At 39.6% G+C, this 13,885-nt stretch overlaps 1 protein-coding gene across 1 annotated transcript in view; it reads right to left on the bottom strand.

The window, feature by feature from the left end:
* Nucleotides 1-13,885, bottom strand: part of Rs1 (Dead-box helicase Rs1) — a 117,822-nt gene that overhangs the window by 77,340 nt on the left and 26,597 nt on the right. The window contains exons 6-7 of the mRNA XM_067144654.2: nt 12,615-12,698; nt 12,390-12,517 (exon numbers count right to left, since the gene is read on the bottom strand). Of these exons, the coding sequence (XP_067000755.2) occupies nt 12,390-12,517; nt 12,615-12,698 (212 nt within the window). The remainder of the gene's footprint in view (nt 1-12,389; nt 12,518-12,614; nt 12,699-13,885) is intronic.

Here is a 13,885-nt window from a genome sequence, read left to right as displayed (position 1 = left end):
CAATCTTTTCCGAAGTGCTTTCCTAGTAATTTGTCAACATCTTTGTTTCTGTGGGTTTACATTCATGCCAATATCAGTAGATAAAGGATTCATTAACATTAGATTTACCTGTCATGCTTTCGTGATCTTACGCTCAAAACTTGTTTTCAAATAGTAGCCTACCTCACCTTTAACTACAACACTGCCTCTTTTCGTGCTCCTGAGTACAATTCTTTTACACTGTGAAATCTTGAAATGAAGTTGACTAGCAGATTTCAGATAAATCGGTGCTTGTTCTTTCCAATTCAGTGGTTCTAAGGTTTGTCTAATCACTTTCACTGTGCCGTACATTTTGAACACCTCAAGATATTCATCAGGACTTACTATGGTCGTCATCTTCTTAAGGTCTTTCTCAATGAGTCAAAAAATCCTATCTGGAGGCAAATATGAGTGTCCAGTAACTGGAACTACCAGTTTTTACTCGCCAACAGAGGATGGTGCATACGTTGTAAGCCACTTTGCACACATCGCCAACAAATTAATGTTTTTATTTTGGCCAGCGCAGCCATCAGCAATCAACTTGACTGAAGTGATGCTATTTCGTTTGATGATTTCTTTCCCTCATTCTCCAGCCACGTATAAACAGACACATTGTCAGGGCACAGTTTGCTTTGAGGTGTCCCTATTACAACAGACAGATTGTAACAGTAGAGTTGTCTGGAACAATAAGCCGACTGATCACTTAATTTTGACAAAACGAGGTTCTTTTGGCAATCATAGGACATTAAAAAACAGTCCTCCTCTTTTTTTTAACTTAAAATGTCGATAAAAATTCTCTGGTCACCATAACAGTTTGATGTCACTTGTAGCAATATGATTGGCTGAAACGGTCATGTCCGTTTTTGACATAAACTATGCTTGGAGGTGTTCGATTATGAAAGAAACTGCATATTTCTATGTTAAAAATTACGTACAAATATTCGTTTATGAAAGACACGGACCACTAATTCAGAGAGAGCATTAAAAATGCTGTAAGGATCAATCCTTAACTCATTTTTAATATAGGTGGCGCATGTCCATGTTTGATATTAGGCACCTCATTTGTAGTTCGACTTGGGGAAGCGGGTTCATGCTACATTATCACCAGCCAGCTTGGTACACCATTAGTTTGGTATATATAATGTCATAACGACATTACTATATGGATGTGAAACCTGGACATTTTACCATTGTGACATAAAGAAACTGGATCACAAGGACAATGAAACTAATGAAGGCATAATACCACAAACACACAGTGTTGATTGCCAGCACCACCACAAGAAAGCCTAGAAGCCGTCCCAGCACAAAATCATGCCAACAACTTAGGGTAGGCCTCGACCAAAACACAAGGAGCAGGACTGGGAATCGATTGAATCTGGGCAAACCCTCAACAGAGGGTGAATCTTGGGCAAACAAAGATTAGAACACTTCAATTAAAATAACACAACTCACCTTGATAGTTAAGGACCAAAAATTTTACCTAAATAAAAATAATTTAAAAGGTGGGTGGACAAGAAATTAAGGTTGAATTTTAAATTGATAACAGAAATTAAATAAATACTTTTTACAAAGATTGAAAGAACTTCTTGAATAACATGACCTTTAAAATCAAATGTCTTCAGACACAATAAAATGAATCAGAATAAGAGAAGGCTAAAATTCAGAAAAACAAAAGCTGCAAATTAGATTGAACATCACAATTATGGTACCTTCTGAGCTCAGTATTGAAAATTTTAAAATTATGAGTACTCTTAATATTTACAGAAGTTAGATACGTATCATGTACACAATTTCTGGGTATGGCCGTCCCTATATTTTATTCAATTAATTTACATAATTTTAGTTAGTAATCTAGTTAGAACAACTTATAAAATACTTGCTTTTTCAACCAGATTAATATGTTTTATCAAAATAGCCAGCAGGCTTAACCAACCAGAAATAATTACAACTTGGTTTAAAAAAAAAAAGAGCTCTTAGTGAACACTGAAGCGCAAAAAAATGAAACCAAATATTAACTCATGCAATGGAAACACTAACGTAAATAAATCAAAAGGAACAATAAGGAAATACAGATAAACAAGAATCGACGCCATTAAAAAAAATTAATTTAAAAACAAGAGACCAGCAATAAATTAAAAAATCCATTAAAACAAGTTAAATGCATTACCATGACCAAATTTAATATATTAAATACACTGACAAGCATATAACATAAATAAAGTAGTATGTCACAACATTCAGTAATCACTACCACCACAACCTATGGCAACAATGCACAATACAATAAGAAGCCATTATCTTATCAGCAAGCCAAGGGCAACATCCCACAATAATGTAATGAACGGCAGCAAAGTTCAGAAAGGAAAGCCACGAAACGGAAATATCTCAGAAAAGAAATAATAATAATAATAATAATAATAATAATAATAATAATAATAATAATAATAAAATTAGAAAAATCAAAACAAGGCAAATTGCAAATCGAATTTGTCAAATTAAAAGCATACTTCGGTATTGACTTCGGTCACAATGTTAAAAAGAGAGGTTCCACCTATTCAATACAATGTTACACTGTTGCACAAAATTATGTCACAACATGTTTAATTTGGCTAGGGACCGGTTTCAACAAGTATCTATGTCATCATCAGCCGAGAGAAAAAATATGGCAAGAAGTATACAATTATCAACACACACACACACACACACACACACACACACACACAAAAAAAAAAAACCCCACATTAAACACATATAACACTTTCTTGAAGAAGTGAACAATTGAAATTCATGTAGTTTTTACACTTTTGCTGTGAGTGTTGAAAGAACTGAAGGATACACGTGAAATGTAACACTTTTAATGAAGATCATTTTTGTAGAGATCATAAGCAGTGTGACATTCTTGAGCACTCTTGCTGCAAGCTTTGAAGTCAATATATTAGATCTTGAGGTTAAAAAGGTTCTTGAAGGATTGCAGCATAATTTACAATCATTGCTAGGCAAGGAATACACTTGCTGCTAGGTAACGAATAACATGATGTTGTTTTTGGTACTTCTAAAGGTGGATAGTGATATATACGGCGTAACTAAAGCCAATGTTCGGCGTCTACAAATAGTCTAAAAATGCGTACTGTATAAGAAAGACATTCGTATGATTTTACAAAGCACTTTTTAAGCCTGACTATAACATTTTTTGAAGGGAAAAAGTGGGGGTCGTCTTGTATTTGGAGAAATAGGTAATATATTTTTCAGAATGAAATTAAACACACACTTTCATGTAGTATCGGATTTCGAAAAACAACAAACAAGTAAACCGTAGTGTGGATATTATCTGCTAAAATGCAAGTTTTGAATAAACTGATTGCCATTCCATACTGATTTTAATGTGTATGGGGGTTTTCCCAACTTTTACAAAAAGTTGGATATAACGACAATCCGCTATAGCGAGTAAATTTTTCGCCATTATGAATTCTCGCTATAACGGGCTTCTACTGTATAAACCTAGCAAAATCTGGTAGAAGTCTTCCTGCCTTTGTATATTTATTTATTTTTGCATTATAAAAAGGATGATCTATATGTAATTCAGAATCTATAATTCATTGAAGAAAAATATGGAAAAATGAAAGATAGCTCATACTGATGAGATAACATTATTTTTGTTGATAGAAATTCATGATGAACTATGGATATTTACAATAATCACCACCACCATCTCTCACCCCCATGCCAATGCAGCTGAACTTGGAGTTATAACGATATCTAGAGTGCACTTATTCATCTCACCGATTCCAAAAACTATGGATTCTACATTAATACTGGTCATTTTTTATTTCACCTCCATCAAACCCCATTCCTAAGGGTGCTATTCGGGATGAAATTTGACTTAAATGGCATCTTGAGTGTCGTAGTCAATCTCAGTGACACTGAAAACTATGGACACGATACAATACTTTTACATTTTACCCCCTACCCTAGGGTGTCTTGCCCCCACCCTATTTATTCCACGTAGCAAGTCATATTTGTACCAAATTTGGCTCATAAAACGGTGGTGTGTTCCCATTCTCCTACATACAGCATTTCTTGCCAGACTATAATGAAACAGTGTAAGCTGCTGCCGCCTAGCAACAATCTGTTCATCAAGTCGATCCAACATTGGTGCGGCTTTGCAATTAAATTAATTACATGAAATTCCTTAATCACTCATTATAAAAAACTACCCATCATATTTCATTCAAACCACCTCATACACCCTCCCAGGAGTAATAAGAACAAATTGTGATATTTTCAGTCAAATTTGTTCAGTAGTTTTCGAGTCTATTAACCTCAAATATACCAACAATATACCAACCAAGAGTTTTGTCCGTACATTGCCCAGAATTTGAAAAGAATGGTATTTCTATATTGGTCATGTCCATAGTAACAAGGAAATGCAATTTTTACTTTTCCGTAATTTCTGTTTGTCTGTCTGTAAGTACACGCATCACGAGAAGACAGCTGAAGAGAATTTAATGAAAATCGGTATGTGAAATCGGGGGATGAGCCACTACAATCTAGGCTATAAATAATTTTACTGACGCTGAGTGAAATGGCAGTTTAGGGGAAGGCCTAAAATTTAAATCTCAAATATTTATATTATTAGTGGTCCTATCAATAAATACTTAGAACTTAGGGAACTTAGAATTTCCATTCGAAATTGCTAGGCGGGCATTAATTCCATTGTGGAGTTTTATCTCCCGTATGCAGTTATCAGACTGTGCCTCTTAAATAGTCTTCTGATAAGTTCACCTGCATACATGATTCTCTGCCCAGCGCTCATAGAGTGCAGACCTTGGAGAGCCTAGTAGCGACAGCCATGATACTTGCACCCAGCCTGCAAGCCTCCTCGCCGCCATCTACTAGACCTTCGGAGAGCCCCTTACGCTCTCGAACCCAGTTACCTGCCAAGAAACGATCACCAGCCAGCAGCTCCTGCAGGCAGGCCACCTGCAATAGCCTGTTTGAACTGCAACAATTACCAACTGCCTTCCAAGAGTAAAGGCAGACCAAGTCAGCCTGTAAACCCCGTATACGCAGGCCAAGCAAATTTTGTCAGAGCCCTCAGTGCGGTCACTGGTTCGGAACTTGTCCCGTTGCGACATGGGAAAACTACACCTTTCACGCCGGTACTAACAAGAGTTTGACCTAACCAGTGCTTCACCTTCCACACCTACATCTTCCACTACAACACCATGAACCAACAGCAAAACTGGCAGACTGAGCTCACTGCCAGCCTACTTCATTCGCCCCTCTACTCCAACCACAACTTACAACACCACCTCCGGCACTTCAATTCACCCCCAGCCCACTTCGCCATCATTCTCCAACCTACTCCCCCTCCTCACCTGACTCATCACCCCATCCACCTCTCATCCAGCCACTGCAAGAAGAAGAAGAAGAAGAAGAAGAAGAAGAAGAAGAAGAAGAAGAAGAAGGATATGGCGACGGCACCGGAGAGGAAGATACAGATGTCAACACCGAGAACAACGTTCACTCTGATGAAATTGATTACACAGCTCCACTCTTCTGTGTACGAGGGAACACCACCTTCCCAGTCTTTCCAAAATGCAAGGTGCTCATAATCAACCTGAGAAATCCAGAACCGGTACCACTGACCAGAAAAACCATCATAAGCACCCTCATGCCTATCTTTTCTGATCACATTGCGGTTATTGAAGAGTCACACAATAACCTGCTACTGGTAACTCCTCACTGTAATAAATCTATCTATAATATCCTGAAAGCACTTGAGCACACAAATATACCAACCCCCATCATCATAAACCCTCTGAACAATGACGTAAACCAGCAAATTATCCTTTCAGCTCAAACCACTAACCAAGCAACCCAAACTGAACCCTTCTCCACCCCCACATCTCAAATCAAACCACGAACAGCAGAAGCAGCATCTCAAACTACCGCACCCAGGGTCTACAGCGAAAACCAACATTCCAGAAAAATTCAAGACGCCAACTGCAAAAGAAGAAACCTGAAGACAAAATATACCCAAACCAACCCATCCCACTCCACTACAAGCACCACCTCTCAGACAACTCCCTCCATCCCACAACAGGAAACTCAAGCAACTCCAGATACCCAAGACCAAGTTCACCAAACCTATCCGGAAGCCTCAGATATTCAAACCCAAAACAATACCCGTCCCTCCCCCCCTCCCACCACCACATAGAACCAATAAATCAACCCAATCCAAGCACACCGCATTCCAGCTGCCAACCACTGAACCTACAAACACAGATGACCTACCCTCCAACCAAAATCAAACCAAAAAACCAATCAGACCCAAAACACCTCTTCTTCCCACACCACATTTCAAAGACAAACTCCAATCTCGTCCGCCTCATCCCTCCTTAACCATTCTATGTTACAACTGCTTGAAACTCAATCATCACGCTGCCAGATGCAAAAACGAGACCAGATGCAACTGCTGTGGTGGTCCCCACCGTCACCGCGACTGCACTGTACCACGTGACCAGGCGACCTGCGCAAATTGCCAAGGCAATCACTCAGCATCGTTCCCTGGTTGTCCTTACTTCAAATCCGCAATTAAACTGAACTATCGCAGACTCACATACTTTCAAACACAGCCTACTGTACACCAAAAACCAACACCCCCCCCTTCCACTACTTACCACCCCAAACCCTCCCCCCAGCACACCCGACAAGAACTTATTACTCCTTATCCTTAACTTACTTCTAAACCAAATCCAGTCCAATTCAGGGCCCCCTCGGTGGACCGAGTAGCCGAGACTCTGAAGTACCTAAATGGACCCCCACCCCCCGCAGCCAAGAGTAAGATCAACACCAAATTCTCACTTCCTTAGCACCCATACTGGCCATAACATCACACATCCTTAGCACAAGATGAAGCACTGGTTCCAGAGACGAGGCAGTGCACACACTAATGCTGCATATTAACGATGCCAATAAACTCAACATCCACACACCCACAAAACTGTAAACCTATCTTACAAATTGTGGTCGTCACTACGAAATACATCGGTAACTGTCTCACTGTTCACTGTACAGCAACATTGGGCGTGGACAGTGCTTGGATGGGTGACCACCCAGCACTACCACTTACCGATACCTACACATAGCTGTGATGGTCATGCCCACTGAATGTATCATTGCCCTGGCAACATATCACACACATAAGTATTACAAAATACAGATAACTAACACATACGGAGTAACTAACACACATACGGACTAAGCAACATACGACGTGGTCACCCACTGGTTGGATGACCACCACAAAACTAGCTAAAATAATTAAGCCAAAACCTACCTATTAGGCAATTCAACATAAGAATATCTAAATCAAATCATCAAAACACACTACAGATGACCAACACAAAAGGCCGACAGAGGAGACTCGAACGAGACACCGGTATCGGCATAGCACAAACATCTATCTCTTCGAGATAGGTGAAACATACAGAGACCTAGGGATCACCTGCATACACCCCAGCGTCAGTGGGTAGGGTCTGACACATCCCACTCTGAGGAGTCTAGTGTAAGACCTAAGACAAAACGCTGGTTAATAGAGCAAACGCTTGAAAAGCCATACATCTAATTTTTTATATGCTCTATTGGTGGAAAAATATCTAATTCCCTCCATGGGAACTTAGAATTTCCATTCGGAATTGCTAGGCGGGCATTAATTCCATTGTGGAGTTTTATCTCCCGTATGCAGTTATCAGACTGTGCTTCTTAAATAGGCTTTTGATAAGTTCACCTGCATACACCCCAGCATCAGCGGGTAGGGTCTGACACATCCCACTCTGAAGAGTCTAGTGTCAGACCTAAGATGAAATGCTGGTTAATAGAACAAACGCCTGAAAAGCCATACATCTAATTTTTGATATGCTCTATTGGTGGAAAAATATCTAATTCCCTCCATGGGAACTTAGAATTTCCATTCGGAATTGCTAGGCGGGCATTAATTCCATTGTGGAGTTTTATCTCCCGTATGCAGTTATCAGACTGTGCTTCTTAAATAGGCTTTTGATAAGTTCACCTGCATACACCCCAGCATCAGCGGGTAGGGTCTGACACATCCCACTCTGAAGAGTCTAGTGTCAGACCTAAGATGAAATGCTGGTTAATAGAACAAACGCCTGAAAAGCCATACATCTAATTTTTTATCTGATTTTTTTTTTCTTCTGATACTGCCGGTACGTAACAGACTGGTTCATCATAGTATTCCAGCTATTCGATCCCAGCTCTGACGCGCTGGTTTCAATGAGCAGTGTGCATACTTAAGGCAGAGGCTCACTTAGTAGTAGTAGTATTATGACCTGGTCTAGAATTACAATTTAGGCCTATTCCAAATTATAGCACCACAATTTACTAAATAACTCAAAATTCAACCCTGAAAAGTGAGAAAATGTGTGGTTTTTCACTTGATCAAGTGTTTCATATGAAAGCACTGCTTTTAATCGCGCCATTCCTACTGACGTTATTGCAGTGACCTATATTCATTTCAGTTGGGAAAACTACTAAGACGGTCTTTCTGAGGATGTAAAAAGGCAGGTGGAGAGTGAGTGTCTGCCATTATAATGAAAACTCCCCAACCTGATTGTGACTGATGGTAGGCAAGGGGGCCTACCATTACAACAAAAATTCCCTAATCCAGTCTTTATATAAGAAAAGACGTTTGGCGACTTCCCCGTCGCGTTTCTAGGGGAACGTTAAGTGCTATGCAATTTAATACAATCTTGCTCACAATGTGTACACTGCCTAACCTAGAATTCTGTATACAATGTAGAATTCCGTAGCGAAGCACGGGTACATCAGTTAGTATATAGATAAAAAATTGAAGTTAGAATTTTGCATTTTAAACAACAGGAGGAAGAATGAAGAGGAAATGAATTACATCAACTTAGGAGAACATTTTACTTTATCTCTCACAAGATTTTATGGATTTTAAGGACTACATTTTCAATTTTATTAAACATTCCACAACATTTATTCTCACATCACAGGATTTTTTAGATGGAAATCCCACCCAAAGATGCATCTGGACTTGAACCTTGATCATGTGGTTTGAAAGCCAACAGCTGAGCCATAGCACATATCATCCTCGTAGCTAGTACAGAACAAAGCAGTTATGATGTTATAGGCTCATAAGGAAGCCAAATGCAAACAGCACAACCAGTTGATCACTCAGTTATGGTATGACCACAGTTAAGTTTGTGTTCATGGGGTGAGGAAGCAACATGCAGGGGGACTGCACACAGTAGGAGAGATCATGTTCATGTTCACTATACTCCTTGACAGGTAAGCATATACACTAATTTACAACCTTACTCTTTCTCCCCCTTTAATACTGAAGGTAGTGATTTTTAGTCATTTTCTAACTGTTGAGTACGATTCAGTGTCGCTAACCGTACAGTTTAAGGACCCTACTTGCCGATACGATGTCTTATAGTTACTTTAAATCTGGCACAATGGCATTATACAATCATGGTTTATTTCGTGATTTGCGAGAAATATGTATTGCTATTGTCATATTGCTAAAATCACTAGCGTTACATTTGCGGGTATAATTAAAGCATATTTTCTTTTTCTGTGGGATTGTAAATCTATTTGAGTAACACTACATATGTAGAATTGTGGCATGTTCGAATAATGCATTTAATAATGTAGCTGGTGTGAAATGACAAACGCAACATTTTATTAATGACGGTCTTATTTCGTCCAATACTTATGTATAGAATTCGATTAGGATGTATATTTTTTTTTTTTTTTTTTGCTAGGGGCTTTACGTCGCACCGACACAGATAGGTCTTATGGCGACGATGGGATAGGAAAGGCCTAGGAGTTGGAAGGAAGCGGCCGTGGCCTTAATTAAGGTACAGCCCCAGCATTTGCCTGGTGTGAAAATGGGAAACCACGGAAAACCATTTTCAGGGCTGCCGATAGTGGGATTCGAACCTACTATCTCCCGGATGCAAGCTCACTGCCGCACGCCTCTACGCGCACGGCCAACTCGCCCGGTGATTAGGATGTATAAGAAGCAAGAAAAGTCTGCTACCGAGCTCGATAGCTGCAGTCGCTTAACTGCGGCCAGTATCCAGTAATCGGGAGATAGTGGGTTTGAGCCCCACTGTCGACAGCCCTGAGGATGGTTTTCCATGGTTTCCCATTTTCACACCAGGCAAATGCCGGGGCTGTACCTTTATTAAGGCCACGGCCGCTTCCTTCCACTTCCTAGGCCTTTCCTATCCCATCGTCGCCATAAGACATATCTGTGTCGGTGCGACATAAAGCAAAAAAAAAATCTGCGAGAATTCCTCCAAAAATGAAAGCAACATTGCCTCCTCTATAAAGATCAGTTCAGTTCAAATAGAAGGGAATTTCGTTATCAACCTAACTTAACCTAACCTTGCCTTGTCATAACTTTGGTACGGTTTGCAGACTTAACCTTTGTGTATTCTTATTGACTTACGGCATATCTACATATAATATATTTGCTTGTATTTTTTTTGCTGTTTGCTTTATGTCGCACCGACACAGATAGGTCTTATGGCGACGATGGAATAGGAAAAGGCTAGGAATAGGAAGGAGGCGGCCGTGGCCTTGATGAAAATGGGAAACCACAGAAAACCATCTTCAGGCCTGCCGACAGTGGGGCTCAAACCCACTATCTCCTGGATGCAAGCTCACAGCTGTGCGCCCCTAACCACATGGCCAACTCACCCAGTACTTGTGTGTATTATTACAGCGTGGCTTCTCTTCAGTCCGACAAATACTAACAAATTTCAAGAAGGGATCTGAATTATTTACACAAGGCAAACATCGAAGAATATGGTTATAGCAATGCGTATATCAAAATAAAGGTAGAAATATACGTAGGTCAAGTCGAAAGTCATGGCAACAATTTTTTTTCTCGCGAACAGGAGACAACACGGAAAAACTAAGATATGCATTTGGAAACATACGGTATGTACTTGCGTATGATACCACCAGATGGTGTATGTAAACAACAGTGTGAGTCTAAGCATATCCCCAAGTTCAGTGTGTGAGTGAGAGAGTCACAAAATGGAAGTCAACAAGCAGGAGCATCGATCGTATATTAAAATAGCAGTTCTCCGCAGCAGAAATGCATGCCAATGCCATGCAGAGCTACAGGAAGCATTAGGTGTGCATGCCATGCCCTATAGAGCAGTGGCGAGGTGGGTGGAGACGTTCAAACGGGGTAGAGTATCAACTGCCGATATGCCTTGCGCAAGCCATCCAGCGTCCATGGACAAAGATGTACCGCTGGCAATGCACAGTGGAAACATTGGGTGATTATTTCAAAGGTCTGTACCCAGTGGAGACCTGTCCTTTGTACGTAGTCTTGTGTATTTGCTGTCTATACTATAATAAAACAATGTTTACCAATGGCCTATGTAAATCTCCTGAAGTCAGAATTTGTCTTCAGGCACTATGCATTAGTACATGCCCTATATTTCCAAATGTATATCTTAGATCTTCCGTGTTGTCTCCTGTTCATGAGAAAAAAAATAGTTGCCATGACTTATGAGCCGACCCTCGTATAACACTAAATTGAATGAGGGTGAGAGAGTGTGTGTATTGTCTTAATTCCTCATTAAGCTTGAAAACTGGCTTAATTGATCATTTATTATCATTTAATAGGGTAAGGGAACCTCCATTATTGATTCTTACATTGAGGTTAGTTTGTTGATAGTTATGTCTCGTGATTTCGATATGTGGGGTAACTAGTGAAGTTGACAGCAGCGCTATTTGCCTTTTAGTGTATAGCCTTACGTAACGAGTACTATACATAACGTTAGATACAACTCGTTTTGAAAGTTTAGTCCTCGTACTCCTCTTAGCTTAGGTAGCGCAGGGAGGGAAAGAAAGACAGTAAAGATGGATTACTTAGAATGAATGTTAATGAAAAAGAAATAGCCAGGAGCATATACCTCAAATTACACAATGCAAGAAAACCAATGTTAGCTTTCGGAATGTGTTTAATTTTTAAATGTAAAATGATCACAGCATACAAAACACATTTCACCGATATGAGAAACATGCTGTAATGCACAATAAATATCTACAATCCAGCACTGATAATAGGTGACTAATTTCCTTTACATTCTATAGGGACGAAGATTATTTACAGGGCAGCAAGCGGGTTTCTTTTCTTCATTCCTCACAGACCTAAATCAAGCATTGTCGAACAGTACATGGTAAACCTTAAGACTATGACTGGTTAACTGTTAATAGAAGTTAACAAGAGTTATCTTTCATTATAAATACTCCAAAATGATTAAAATGACTGAAGGCATGGAAGAAATTACCTGTCGGCTTCATCAAGAACAAGAATCTCGATGCTGTCGAGACTGAATGAAGGTGTATTCTTTAAATGATCTATCAGTCTACCTGGGGTGGCAATCACAATATCAGGATTCTTTCGTAAGACACCCTCCTATAAATACAATGATTGCATGTTGTTATTATATTTAAAAGGTCATACTAAACACATGTATAAGCACTAGCTATAATGCCTTGAACCCAAAACTCACCTGAGTTTTCAAATCTAGTCCTCCAACAGAAAGACCCACTTCAACAGTAGTAAACTGAGCAAGCTGCTTAGTCACTTGATATACCTGAAATTTAATCCATACAACTTATCTTCACACACAGCGACATCCTTTGTAACATTTTTTGATAGAAAAGTTGTTGGAAAGAGGGGAAGAAGACAATCAAAAGAGTCTTATTTTAATATCTGGCTATCAGAATGACTTGCAGCTCTTATACAGAGCTAAAAAGAACAGTTCGAGACAGAACTCAGCAGCTGCAGTGACAGAGCATGAAAAGGAACTTTTTCTTTGCATACCAGCACAGTATAATCATACAGCCACAAACTGTTGCGACTACATAAGAGAATTGTCAAAGTTTCTAAAAATCATGACAAAACTTGAAACTAACAGTAATGAAAAACATATTACAAAAATAATGAGCTGTAACCATTAGTCTTCAGGATTTTCTATTTTAAAGAGGATCGTACGTGGAACAACTGAAATTAGTGCAGCTGAGTGAGCACTCATTAAAATATTGTCTTCTATACACAATTCTAGGCTGACGATAATACTTTAAATGAAACATCTTATATGAACAACTACAGGGAGAACATAAAACAATGTTCTATTTTTAACTTTATTCCCGTTTTAACTAGTCAGAGAGAGAGAAGCAAGGAATTGATTCTGGAATGCATGCTGCATGATGATTACAGCTTTAGAAGCTTCAAACTGCAGAACAACTCCTGAGGCAGGGGCACCACTCATTTCTACCCTCACGGGCAGAGAAATGTGCTCAACCTCTTAGAAGAAACTTGCCTTCGACAGGTGCCAATTCGATGGAACCTGGTCCACATACGAGCAGATGTATATCCTATACTCTGCACGGCTTGACTCTCTTCGCTCTACCTCTGTTACCAGCGCGCTACTGCCACGAGAACAGCTGATGCAACACGACCGCGCTAAACAGCCCTTGCAAAATGTAATACCATACTCAGAAAAGCTAATGAATCGGAATTGAAAACAAATTCGCAAAAACTACACTTACTAACATCCAACACTGAAAAGAATATATTATTAAGAATAGAATGAGGATATAACACTCATTCACCGCTAATGGCTGACACAGCAAGGAGGTTACGGCCTTCAAAGTGAACACTCCACTGATGTCAGACTCACCTTCTTGCCACTTGTCTTTCTGAACTACACTAAGACATACTGAAACGCACGAACTAAGTACACTAACCAACACATGGACAAACTAAAACTACACCAAA

Source organism: Anabrus simplex, chromosome 3, assembly GCF_040414725.1.
Source record: "Anabrus simplex isolate iqAnaSimp1 chromosome 3, ASM4041472v1, whole genome shotgun sequence".
Lineage (NCBI taxonomy): Eukaryota > Metazoa > Arthropoda > Insecta > Orthoptera > Tettigoniidae > Anabrus > Anabrus simplex.
This window is presented reverse-complemented; position numbering and strand designations above follow the sequence as displayed.